General features: G+C 42.7%; 1 protein-coding gene across 4 annotated transcripts in view; it reads left to right on the top strand.

The window, feature by feature from the left end:
- LOC118514155 (laminin subunit alpha-1-like) overlaps positions 1-13,629 on the top strand; it is a 73,756-nt gene that overhangs the window by 15,907 nt on the left and 44,220 nt on the right. For all 4 annotated transcript variants that reach the window (XR_004906578.1, XM_036060769.1, XM_036060771.1 and 1 more), the window contains exons 3-6: positions 1,336-1,525; positions 1,623-1,788; positions 12,673-13,038; positions 13,347-13,571. Coding sequence is in view for 3 of the 4 variants with exons in the window: in XM_036060769.1 (XP_035916662.1) it covers positions 1,336-1,525; positions 1,623-1,788; positions 12,673-13,038; positions 13,347-13,571 (947 nt within the window). In the remaining variant the exon portion in view is untranslated. The remainder of the gene's footprint in view (positions 1-1,335; positions 1,526-1,622; positions 1,789-12,672; positions 13,039-13,346; positions 13,572-13,629) is intronic.

Raw genomic sequence — 13,629 nt, forward strand, 5'->3', positions numbered from 1 at the left:
CTAAGTTTTGAAAGGGTGTGTTACAGAGTCACAAGCTGCTACAGAGTGCAGGATCGAAAAAGAGTTGCCATAAGATACTAATCATCATGAAGGCTGATGTAGTCTTATTAAAATCCATATGAACAGTTTTTATTCCTTTATCCCGATGATCGTGAGTGTTCCTCCAAGAGCCTGCATCATAACACTAATAACACTATTCTTCTTCGCCTGTATCTTCCTGTTCCAAAGAATTGTCAAAGGATTAATGTCTTAATGTGTCTATAGCCCATGAACTCGCGCCATACCGTTAGTTGAACAAGATGATCGTTCTTTCTTGGTTTAGGGTCATTATTTTGATGCTTGCTGTTCCCATTACGATAGTTATTTATTACAATCTCTCTCTCTCTCTCGCTCTCTATCGATGGTAAAACTTGCCGGAAGAATCCCTCTCGAAGGGTATGGAATTCTGACTCCGGAGACGATCGTATATCGTATCTGATCGTATAAATCTGACGTACAAAACCATCAAAAGCGTGCAATTGCATCAATCTTCTAGTCGACATATACACCACGGCAAGCGAGAAGTGATAAATGTATCGATTCTGTTTAACTGACGAATGAGTGCTCATAATTTTCGGCACACCAAACACATTATAAGTCGTCCAGTACTGCGTGCATTACAAGTCATAAACTTAGAACCAACCACTCTTTTGGAGATGAAGATGAACTATGCATTGCCGCATGCTGTGGTTGAATGTTGAAGATGTCACCTTGTCGGTATCATTCGATCCCGAGGAACTGCATGTACCGTGAGAAATTCCAGCACTAAATGGGTGACACGACATCGTTGAAGCAAGGCCACACGGTTGGTACTTTTTTGGGATCGTCTGCTGTTGAAGATCTTGTTTATTTGTTGCTTGGGAGGATTTGTGGGGTTTGGGACGGCCTAGGGGAGTGTAGTCTGTAAGTGAGGATTGTTCTGGATTTCCGGGGCCTCGATCTTTACGACCTTTCTTTGCTGACAAATGTAATGGCATCTTGGGTGTGTGCATGTTTGAAAGACGCAGGATGTATTTTTGGAATGATTATTGCTTCTCCATCGCCGAAGCGTGGGGTGAGGTCACGGAATATTACAGGGCTGGGGTTGGGATATGGAAAAATTATTACCCTTGAGTGATGGCGTTTCATGCGCTCTTTCATCTATCCACGGCACACCAACACACGCGTTTGTTTGTGATTAACCCACAGCGTTTGGCCGAATCTTTTTAATTATAATCTTTGCTCTTCCACAATGAGCTGTGCCTTCTTCCTGTTGCTCACATGTTTAACTTATTTTTTGTTCGTATATTTTTGCAGAATTAAAATTACTTTCGGGTCTGACGGTGTCCACAGCGACCACGGACTACGAGCAGCAGCTTCCGAAGGCGTCCGGTTTGTGGCCATCATTTTTTAATGTAGCCCTCCGGGCGACAATCTCCGTGAATGCGACCTGTGGTCAGACGGGCCGGGAGGAGTACTGCCGGCTGACGACCGACGGCACCGGACGGTAAGAATGTGGTTCGGCTTTTTCGCGTTTCAAGTGTTTAATTTTTCGGTACGCTTCTGCGATTTTTCTCGTTCCACTCTCTCACACTAACGCACAGCTCGCGTGGTTCTCAGTGCGGTATATGCGACGCGAACAATCCGGACCCGGAGAAGCGGCATCCGATCACCAATATTGTCGACGGAACGAACAGCTGGTGGCAGAGTCCGACGTTGCAGAAAGGCGCTAAAAATGATCGCGTGACGATCAATCTCGATCTCGGACAGGTAAGTACGAATTGAAGGGGTATTGAATCGATCGTCTTTCTCAGCTTCCCGAGTGGAAGATGCGCAGAAACATTCCCTTGGAACGATCACGTTTCGGCACTTGGCCGGTTTTGCGCTTTGATGTGTGTAAGCAATGGTCCAAGGGGAAGAGAATATTCTTCTTCCACGATACAGATGATTTGATGGTGTTGTTTAACCCCTCACATCTGTACATGGTTGTTTACCTGATGTCAAGTGTCAAATCAGTCTACATTAGTATGACAGCTCATAGTAGAAAGAATGTTATAAGGTTATAACCTTTTTATAATTTTTTTCCTTAAATATCTCTAACCTATGAAGTGTGCAAACAAGTTTGATGTTAAAAGCTACCAACACAACCCGAAACAGAATGAGAGATATCTAGAATAAAATCGGTCTTGAAGGATATTCCCACCGATCCATTTTGTAACATCCAACCGGCACGTGATCGTTTGTTTATCTTCTTTGGATACTTGAAGTTTTTTGTATCAGCGATCAACGAGAGCTCTGTGTTCGTTCTCTCTTCTACTGGTGATGATGGTGAGCCGGGGCATCACCTTCCAAGAACTTGTCGCAGAATGAACGTTAAGACTGTGTCTGCCGTGTACAGACCCCCAGAACTGTGGATGCATTTTCAGATGGCTCCACCGTCTGGTTAGTGCATCTGTTTCTAATCTCTTCCAACACCTCTGCACCGTGGCACACAGATCGATCTGTTTATGCTAACCAACTGCCGCGAGCTTCCTTCTCTATCTCCCCCCCTATCAAAGTTGCGGCGATCGTAGCGGGATCTGGTCTAGATGTTTTGAAACGCAACACACAAGCTTGCATTTTTCGTCTTTCTTTGGCTCCGACTATTACAAGACCAGCACCTTCTGATCACACACACTGTGCCACGAGTCTCTGATGGGTATGTTGGGTCGGTTCGCCAGAGTAACAAACCCCCACAAGAAAGGTGTCGATTTGATTTGAATACAAATTATGACTCCTCAGTAATCTCAGGGCTTAACGGCAGGTTTTTTAGGTAGCGAACGCGCCATGGGGATTATCCGCTTCCACAGACTCACCATCAAACCGTCATCGTCAAATTAGTGTCGAAGATTTGTTGGTGTGTTTAATTCGTGGGTTTATCATGCCGGAATTACATTCGTGTAACCGTGAGGAATGACATCTTACGCGGGACTTCTGTCAACGCAACTCGTTAACTCATCCGCACGTGACAGTGTGTCATGCTATGGAATCAATGGACATTGTGCGTCAGTGGTTCGGATGGCAGGAATTTATATTTGTGTTATCCGTTGTGAAAGGAATTTTAATTTGATTTTCTTTCGGAGGAGGCATCTTTTTTAGAGAATCTATAACCATTTCGCTATATGTGCAGGTAGGTAAAGAAGTGCTATCTGAATTCTTGGTGAAAAACGAACATACGAACATACACTCATTTCCCATTTAGTATATTTAAACTTCTTTCACACGAACGCAAAAGCAAAATCTGGTAGCAATCATTAACCAAAGTGACATGTCTCGTTGGAGCGACCGTCCGCAGTGTTGATAATTAAATTAATTCCCTATTCACGTTTAATGGTATGAACATTATTTCAACCGAAAAGGGTATCAAAAGCCCTTCACTCTCATTATCGATGCTGCATTTATTTATGAGCGAGGTATTCCATATTCGTACCACGAATCCTCCAAGAATGTCTCGGTCATATCTGCGCAAGTCTCATTTCAAAACAAAAGCTAAAAAGTAAAAGGGTTCTCTCACACACTCTTTCGGCGATGTAGTTTTTCTTCTACAAGCACTTTACGGAGATTGTTAGGCAGCTGAAAAATGGGTATGCAATTAATCTCCCGCCAAAAAGAAGGGCCTCTTTCGAGGATTGGGTTTGCTCGTGTAATGTGCTTTTAAATTTACTCGTCCTGCTTCTTCACCGTGCTCCAAGGATTGCATCACGCAAAGTTGCCCGCGCTTATCGATCAGAATCTTCTGGCCGGCATCTGGTTCAGGTCTCTCGGGTCAGATGGAATGAGGTTCTTGAGGCAAGGCTCGTCTCGAAAGGTATACCTCCAAATCTGTATTGCATTACCACCGATTAAGGGAACAATTCGTTTTGAAATGCGATCGTTGGATATATTGTGCGAAGTGGATGATTTCTTTGAGTACAAGAAACCATTTGGGACGGGTGTGTTATTTCGTTAATCAGAAAGCATATCGAGCAAGGGACGATTTAACGATGTGAGAATTGGAGAAAAAAATCTTTGAAAGAAGAATATCGTATTTATGACGTAATTAATGTGTAAAGAACATCATTAACTTTGGTTAGATGTCTGCAAGATTTGTTGAGGTCATACAATCTGCGTACTAAGAAGGTTTGATAAAAACAACGAATCGTTACTTCCATAGAATTGATAAACTGTTACTTTATGGCTCTTGGCTATCTTGGTTCTTGGGTGGTTCTTGTTCTATTGACGATCCATTTAAGGTGGGACGCTCGGCATGTAACGATCTACATCAAAAACACACAAGAAAAACACGTATACAATATTCATTGTCCGGCCGTATTGGTTATCGCATTGACGGACTGATCCGATCATAGCTTCGGTAGGTTCTAAGATGGGCTCCCATCGAACCAGAAACCCCCCGCTGAAGCGGTCTAGAATTCCGTTTTCGGTACACCAACCACCCGCCGAAGGCAATGTAGATCGAATCGAGACATCGGAGAATAACTGCAAAACGCGCAGTAATTGGAAGTGGACAATGCTATCAACCTGTTTTCGGTGCGCTAGGATATGGGCATGATGGTGCTTTCGCGTTGGTCAGGAAGTCCCGGGGACTCCCTCGGACTCGATCAGCACGAACGCTCGGAACTCCCCCCTGCTTTCTGGATCAATGATCGGTTTTTCCTCGTGATGTTTCCCGTGTCCCAATCCCAATCAGTTCAGCTCTTTTTATATGGCACGCTTGCCATATTTAGCTTGCCGTAGGTCCGGGAAAGGGAAAAAGAATGTTTTAATGAGTGTCCGATTCCCGGCCGACTTGCCACCGTGCCTGTGAGTGGGTGGAAAAAAGGGGGAGAAGGGGGGGAGGCGGTGGAAGAAAGGAGAGCAAAAACAGTAAAACTCCTTTCCCGTGTTGTGCGTGTGCTTTTTTCGTCTTCCAGCTTGTCCTTCTGGTGATTCCTTCTGGTTCAGAGCCAACATATCATCCAAAACGGGCACCGGCTGAACTTGGTTGAAAACCGTGGTCCAGCGCAGAAAATACGGTTTTTCGGTGTGCGTGTGTGAAGATCACAAAAAGCGATTCAATTTGCTTGTGTTTGCCTTTATGCTGTTGTGAAAGGGCTTGAAGGAATTGCATGTAGATATCTAAACGTGCAGTTCTCTTTTATAGCGACCATTCTGGGTTGGAAATGCGTGCACACGGGGACACCTGCAATGCACGGTGGTTTGAATTTGGAAAGTATTTTTGCTGGTTCTAATTGAAGGGAGATTGCGTGACATAAATTCATAAACACATGAAACCGCTGTAATTTCTTTATCGGAAGTATGTGAACGAATAGGTATTTTTTACTAAGAGAAGAGCTCTGTAAATTAATATTCAATTATTCCAGACGATGAAGATAACGCTTTCATTGCTTACAGCTAGGCGATAAATCGATATAATTGATCAGACGATCTTATCGAAGCTTACGCTACCAAGAAAACTATCAAATGCTGCTATAAAATCATCACTTAAACCGTTGCGTCACACTTTCCTTGTGGTGGGCCCAATCTGTTCCACCCCAAAACTGGTAGGCTCTAGTGTGACTTCCAAAATAAGGTCAAATTCATCAGACGCATAGCCCTTGGCTACCTTGAAGATTGGACGTGAATTTAGCTTAATGTCGGAGCAAGCGAGAAGCTGTCTGTTTCCGGTAGCGATAATTTAGGTCTCTGGCCCTTTTCGGTAGTCAAACGGCTAGAGTAGGTATTTTTTCGGGCATCGTTTCGCTTCACAATGTAGTCTCTGGACAATTGTCCGAAGGGCCACATCAAAAGACTGACATCGTTACTGATTTTGGTTCGTTTGAAATTGACCCAGAAAACCCTTCCCTAGCCGTTGGAACGCTAATACCGATTAGTGTTGGTTGATTTCAGTTTCACTATCTCTGTGACCTAATGAAAAAAGTAGCAAGAAAAGCGATTCTGTATCATTCAGATTAAATGGAAATACCTTGTCAGTTAGTTGTGGTGAGAGAGACCACCAACAGCAAAAGGGACGTGATTCAAGCGGTATTGTTTAGAGAGGAACAATATTTGTGTTTTGGAAAAAGGGTAAACAAATAGGGAATCTTAAGCATTCCGTTAATTTAATTCTCAGCATTTTTCCTGGAGAAATCTCGTCGGATGCTTTAAAATCCATGACGAGATGTTTTGGTAGCTCCGCGAGATTTTATTTGTCGTGGTCTCTTGAAGTGGTTTATAAACACACTTCTGGCTCATAAACAAACACTCCGTGGCACAGAACGACGCGGTAGTTCGATTTCGGTACGCTTGAAATATGATGCCTAGTAAAACTTGTTATGGACTTTGAACAAAAAAAAAACACAAATAAATGGAGAGTGTGAGAGATAGATCAAGAGAACAATTTACTTAGCTCTTTGCTCCACTGTAAAATGCATTCGAAACCTTCGATGGCGAGAATAACAAGGATTTGCTGGAGATCCTGTTTGAACATCTCAAGACTCATGTTTTTTGTGTTATTCTCTTCTAACGAAAACTTTTTTTAGAATGTTTGCTACAGCACCTCTTTGTATCCAGATAAGTTGTTTACATTTTGTATTTTAATGACCACAACCTAGCAATTGAGACGATTGTTTAACCCCCCTTAATCTATCATGTTGTATACTTGTTTTTATAATTCAATTTCAAACCCACTAAGCAACTAATTGGATATATTGAACAATGAACCATTCGGTTTGATACAACAAAAAATCTGAATCCAAAATAATGGGTAGATGATGACAGGTTACGACAGAAATGCAAATTACGATCACGCACGATATATAAAAGTATAAATCGGAACCTTTAGAAACAATTCACTGAAAAAGGTTAACCCTCCCCAATGGGTGGGATCGTGCGGGAGAAACTGCAACATGCAGATCAATCCCAGGCTTTAAGATGAAATTACGATCAAGCAGAGACCCGCTGAACAGTGGCACATCGAACGACAGTGTTTCGTAAAATGACGGTGCGTATCGTCCGTAAATTGGGTGAAGCAACTCCACATGAAGCACTCACTTAACTAATCGTATTTTATGAGCCTTGATTGTAGGTTAACCGTTGTTTCGTTTTTGGATGGAACACAGCAACTAAATTAAGACATTACCGCACAATGTCTCCCAATGGAGATTGCTCAGACGGTTGACGTTTCTGGCGTGATATGGAATAAAACTCCCATAATGCTGAAGTTGCACGTCAATTGACGGACTCAAATTACGAATTATCGGAAGCGTCCCGAATTAAACCTTTTTAACCTTTGATAGTGGGATTCCGAAGGTTCACTTTAATTGAATTATCCTTCCATCACTCTCGGCAACATTATCTCTCAAACTACTGTGGGGCTATCTAATACTGCAACGACAGAGGATGTTCATTAATCACATTTCATAACAAACAGTGCGCAGGAGTCGCAATTCGGGCCCACGAATAGCTCGTATGTTTGGGCCTCATGAAGAAGTGATATTTTTTTTTCTCTTGAAAGTAACCACAACTGCCATTTACATGAAACTCGAACGTTTCTGGGGGGTAGATTCGGAGTAGTCCCGGTATATAATCGATGTACATTGAAGAGCTGTTACGCTACTACTACTATCCTCCATCATCACATACATATTGATTACGCTTGTGTTTTTGCCCTTTGGCATGCATCCGTTTTCTTCTTTGCTTTCCTCGATTGTCGTCACATTCGGTGTTTTTTTCAACGTTTTTTCGTTATTAATTTTTATTTCAATTTGGTGAGCCTTTCCGCTAAAGGACTGTTTAGTACGGGGGATTAAGGAATAGATGGCACCATGTAAAACATTTTTCATCTTATCGCACGTACCCATCTTCGGATCGGATCGGTTGGCACGATACAGTCGACCGAAGAAAGCGATATTTTACGATGGAAAATATGAGGAGAAAACTTATGTGTGGTAGGTTGTAGGTTTTAGATATGTCCAACTGATTTATATCGATTAAAGATCAATGTGTGTTTAATTCGCTAAATAAAGGTACGTTAATCGTTTTTATTTATGGGAATAGCTACTCCGCAAGCATGTTACTATTTGTAGCAAAACCATTAAGAAGCTGTAATTGCATAATGCGAAAGCTCGCCTTTAAAACCATTCATAAAACTTATTTCCATCGACGTAAATAATCGATTTACATCGCTTACAACGGGTCCAACAACATCTCTAGATTCCATTTAGATACCCCTCGTTCACACGATCTTCAGGCGCTGGTATAACGATTATCGCTGCATCAAGTTTAGTGCGATAAAACGTGTTGAAATAATTCGCAACTGCATCGCTAATCATGGGTGTGCTGCTTCGACTGAACATCAGACACACGCGGGCAAATATAAACCGGCTCATTAGTGAACGCCGCTGGACGTCCAGCTTCCACTAAGCGAAATACACACACAAGCTAGCAACGGCCACGATCACCCGGGAGCAAAGCAGAAAACGAGTGGCAATTGAATTAAATCAAAAGTCGGCCCTAAGTGTTGAGCTGTATTTTTGTGATTTTTATACTCAATGCTCACTTGGGTGGGTGTGCCCTGGACACAAAGTAGCACGAAAGGAACGAAAGCAGAAGAAAAAAAACCTTTCCAGACACAGACACTTGCTGTACCGGCTGGGCATAAGTATGTTGCCGTGAAGTTCATTTTTCTCTCTCAGTCGTATTTATTTACATAGTCGATCAAGGCAGCGTCATTGCAATGGGACCTCCAGTGTAGGAAAAGCAGGAATGTAAAAAGCGATTCCTCTATCACTAACAGACGCACACAGTAAGACGTTGAGATGCTTCAGGTACATTCAGAGCGGGTCCGGTATGCAAAGCCACGGCGTTACGTTCTCTGTTCAGTGTATCGCGCCGCCTTCGTTCCCCGAAAGAGCCTCCATTACCCATTATTATTGTGATTATTAATATTTTTCGAGGCGAGATGAAATGTTTGGAGAGATTATATTTATATTTCTGCTCAGTGCTTTGTGTGCGGTGGACAGTGGTACGCACGGTGTGGATTTTGAGAGACACTGGAGGATGCCAAGCTTGGGTCACACTCGTGGTGAAAAATATTACTCTGTCTAACTGTCCTTTATAGCATCTCGTTTCAAAATCCTTCTTTTATTCTGTGAGGATAGTTTCCAAATCAAACTTGACTATCGATTTGAATGATAATGCCCACAATTATCCAACAAACTAGTTCAACAGTCAGTGATCTGGTGTGGAAGCTACTGCAGTTGACAGTTGGAAAAATGGGTGCGTATTGATGCTCTTATTGACATTGTTTCAAACCAAGAAGGGAGAGAGACTTGAAAATGTCTATGTTAAGGCTCGTCCATTGCATTCTTTGGTGCATTTTTGTCAATATTTGATTCTGTGGAAAATACCCACCAACACAAACTTTCTGGTTGATGGTGGCGCTTGGTTGATCATTTTGGTGGTTTGTCTTGATGCAGCAAAGCCTGACACTGGTACGCAGATTTACTGTCATCTACACCCTATTCGTTGAGATCATAATGTTTTGTTGATTTTACTGGTTAGTGCAGTCACCAGACTATGTTCAAAAAAGTCATTCGGGAAGCGAAGACTATCTAATCTGAGTCATCATATCCTATTGCATCTAAAATTATCAGTTGGTGCGAAACGATACCCTAGAGAAGGGAAAGGTTAAACGTTTGGTTTGGTTGGTTTGGTTTGGATTTAGCTGTCTTGTCTCTCTCACCCTCTTTCTTTCTCTCTATCTCTCTCTAGTTTCGGAAAACTTCACTATTTGCATTTTTCATCTTCAAAAATGCATCCCTGCATGGCGGCAATCGTTGGACAAAAAAACCACCGTTTGCTGATGTTTATTGTTTCGTCAAATTTGTTCAAAAAGCGACACAGTGGATGCTGGAGTGTTGAGGAAAAAAGTTCTTCAAACATTCAAACCCCTTCAAACGCAGCATGCGCAAACTGGGAATTGTGTTACGCTTTTTGTTCGATTCAGAGGTCGAGCCATTTCAACGGGTGTTTAAAGTGTCGTTTGTTAAAAGATTAACATTTGATGAATGGCCAGCTAGCTGTCCGTCCCGTCTTAATGGGTGGAGAAAACCAAGCTAACAGCTTTAAATCGTTTATGTGTGTTTACGGCACGGGATGCCCATTTTGAGTATCAATCAGGACCATTTGCAATTTGCCCTTTCCGCTTAGTTTCATTCAGTGTTTGGGGTTTCTGCTAAGCTTCTGTCATTGCTATTGAATTGTGTCGCATTATGGCCTTCTTTTTTAGAGCGGCTTCCCTCAACGAACTTCCCCTTTTTGTATGGTATCTTCATCGCCGCTCTCTTTCTCTCAAAGTACCAGCAATAACAACAAACGGGAAACAAATGAAGAAAACATCTTTATAAAGGGTGACTGCCAACACACATGGTAGGAACTCGTTAAGATTATCGAAGTTCGTCTCCGCCCACTAGTTGAAGTCTTTTGATAACTGCGCTGGCAAACGGACCGGACATGGCGTTGATTGCACCAAGGCGCACGGATAAACACTTTGAATCGGGAACGTCTCTGTGCTGCTTTGATCGGAGGGATATAAGATAGAATCGGTGGTTTCTTGGAAACAGTGTTCCGATCAGATGCTCGATTTAACTGCAGATTGATTGGATAGCTGATCTGGCATCGACGGTGTGGAAGATTGATGGGATGACGCTGCTCTGGTCATTAATTTAGCAGCGTTGAGTGCAATTTTTCGTCATATATCAGTCTTATAATTGGCGGAGCATCAGCATCTGAGACCTGGCTTTATTATATCGACCGCATATTCTTTGACAAAGCTCAGAGATTTCCAATCTTTGATTTTTGTCGTCCTTTTTCGCATGTTTACACGTTCCGGTACGGAATGCCATAAAAAGTCAAACAAACATAGCCCACTGGCATTGAACATCCTTTTTATCACTGACAGTCACTGCTTGGCTTCCTTGCCCCGCTGGGTGTACATCGTTCTGAGACATGTTGTTCGTCACATCTCTTTGGTGAGTAATGTGGCTGGAATGCTATGAGGCCTGCCAAGTCTTTTCCAATAGGCACGTGTTTCTCTCGTACCGCAACTCACTTGATTTACACATAATTCTTCACATCAGCCCAGCGACACAAAGGACCCAGAGAATGAGATCTGGAATAGGGTGGTTTATTCGAAACAAGAGCTCAGCATTCGCTCTGTCCTGGGCATTGATTCGTCGCGCGCAAATTCATAACATAAATGGGCATGTCTGGAACGAGGCGACCAACTATCGTTGTCCGATTTGCTGAGCTTAACTGCTCCGCGCGGTACGTACTGCTGCTGCAGTACCGACATCCTGGGCTGTGTGGACGTTTCCCACCGGCGCATTATTCGTACGTGAACTTTTCTCCTTTAAATTGTGACCATAAAAGGGCTAGAAAATAATTTTTTGCTTGCCAGAATGTCACGACTTTTGTACATCAGCTTTGGCTCGGTTCGGTGTGCTGAGTGTGCTAAGATTTCGATCCGGAGCTCTCCAGACTCCAGTGGAATGGGAAGTCTACGGAATGAAAAGCTTTGACTCACTTCGTCCCTCAAGAGATTGATCACGACAGTTTTCCTATTATTATGATAGAGCTAATTATTTTCTTAATACAAGTCTACTCTACTCTAGTCTGTACTATGTGGAGAAATTGAACGAAGTTGCACTAAAAAAAAAAACAAGTCTACCATCTCCACAACTCCTGCTTACTTTAGGCAGAATGGTTCCCTTGTTTTGCTGCAGATCTGAGCCCTATTCCGACGATCGTATCCACACAGGTCAGTCTGATTTTGTTTTACAATAATGATCATGTGCAAGTCGTTGAGTCCGTGCACCAAAAATGGCACCGCTCCTGCACAAATATCCCGAAACAAACTACCTATACATGCGAGAGTGGGCAAATTTGCAGGTCCTACTCTCGCACTCGGATCGAGCAATGGACCTCCTTGATGGTATGCAGGTTGGGAGGAGGATTTGAAGCGTAGTTGAAGTTGAAAAAATGTTGTAGGTGTTATTTTTGATCCAATTAAGTATGTTTGATCGAGTCACCATTCGGCCCCGGTTTGGTAGTGGTTACACCACAGCTGGGAGCTGGATGATTTTTTTCAAATATGATCGAGGAACCAATTGAATATTGATCAATCGAACAAATCATACAATTGTGACAATTTCAGGATGATGTTCTGAAATGGGATAGTTGTGGTATTGGAATAACATGTAGTCATCGCTGTTAGATTTAATTGAAAGTTCTTTGTAAGATTTGGCGCGCAAACCACACGCAAAAGCCCATACTAAAACAAATTTAAATACTTTTCCAATGTAGCAACATGCTCAAGATGCGTTCAAATAACATCGTGCAAGCGTAACTGCCAATTGCTGGTTTAAGGTACACTTTTATTACACATTGAGTTCAACGGTTCACCCGTCCTCGAATGAATAATTGGAATGCAATGTGGAAGAGATTTTCTCTGCCGTGCCGATTGGTCAACGAGTGTAAATAGTTCCAGGCGACTGTTCGCATCCTAATAAATGTAAAGTATTTACATTGATATTTTCCCTTCGTCACTCTCTCTCCCTCTCGCTTTTATACCATCAGCTGTATCAGATAGCGTTTTTCACGATGCGTGCCGCCATATCACCCCTTCCCGCGGCCTGGGTGCTAGAAAAATCGATAGACGGACGGGTGTACGATGCCTGGCAGTACTTCGCGTCCGATGATACCGAATGCCGGGAGCGCTTTGGATTGCCGGCATTCAGCACTAATTACATCTTCAAAAGCGACACGGAAGTGATTTGTTCAACGCAGTTTTCTTCGCTGGAGCCACTGGAAAATGGTGAAATCAATCTTTCTATCATAAGTGGACGGCCCAGCGAAAAGAGCACTTCGCCTGAACTTCAGCACTTCACCCTTGCTCGCTACGTTCGAATACGGCTGTTGCGTATTCAACAAGCAGAAGCACAGGTAAGCAACATTATAAATCCTTTGAATTTCACTAGTTTAAATATTGATTTTATCAGCGGTTTTGCTTTTCGTAGCAGTAGAATATTCCAGGAGAAGCAATCAACATGATTCTTGAACTAAAAATTCATTCTGTTGAAATATTTCACACTCACGAAATGTTTCATTTTCGCCCCCTGTTCCGACACGAAGCGAGATCTTCGCTGGAAGTGATGCGGATTGCATACCTTTAGGCGTAATCATGCTGCACAGTTCATAATGACCCAAAGCAATGCAAAAGATAACCTAGTTTTCTTTGTTTATTGTTACAGAGAAGTTTCTACACAATCCGATCGCTAAGAATTGGCGGAAGATGCTTTTGCTCTGGCCACGCAGGGAAGTGCAAAACGAACGATAACAACATTGACAACGAACCACAATGTGAGTGTGTGCACAATACCTGTGGAGTGCACTGCGATCAGTGCTGTCCTCTATTCAACCAACGGCCCTATCGGATTGGAACTCCTATCGCTGCAAACAAGTGCGAAAAGTGTGAAGTAGGTAACCGATCTCTTGAAAGCGTTATGGACATTCCATTGTTAGCTTTGTCTCTTC

Source organism: Anopheles stephensi, chromosome 3, assembly GCF_013141755.1.
Source record: "Anopheles stephensi strain Indian chromosome 3, UCI_ANSTEP_V1.0, whole genome shotgun sequence".
NCBI lineage: Eukaryota > Metazoa > Arthropoda > Insecta > Diptera > Culicidae > Anopheles > Anopheles stephensi.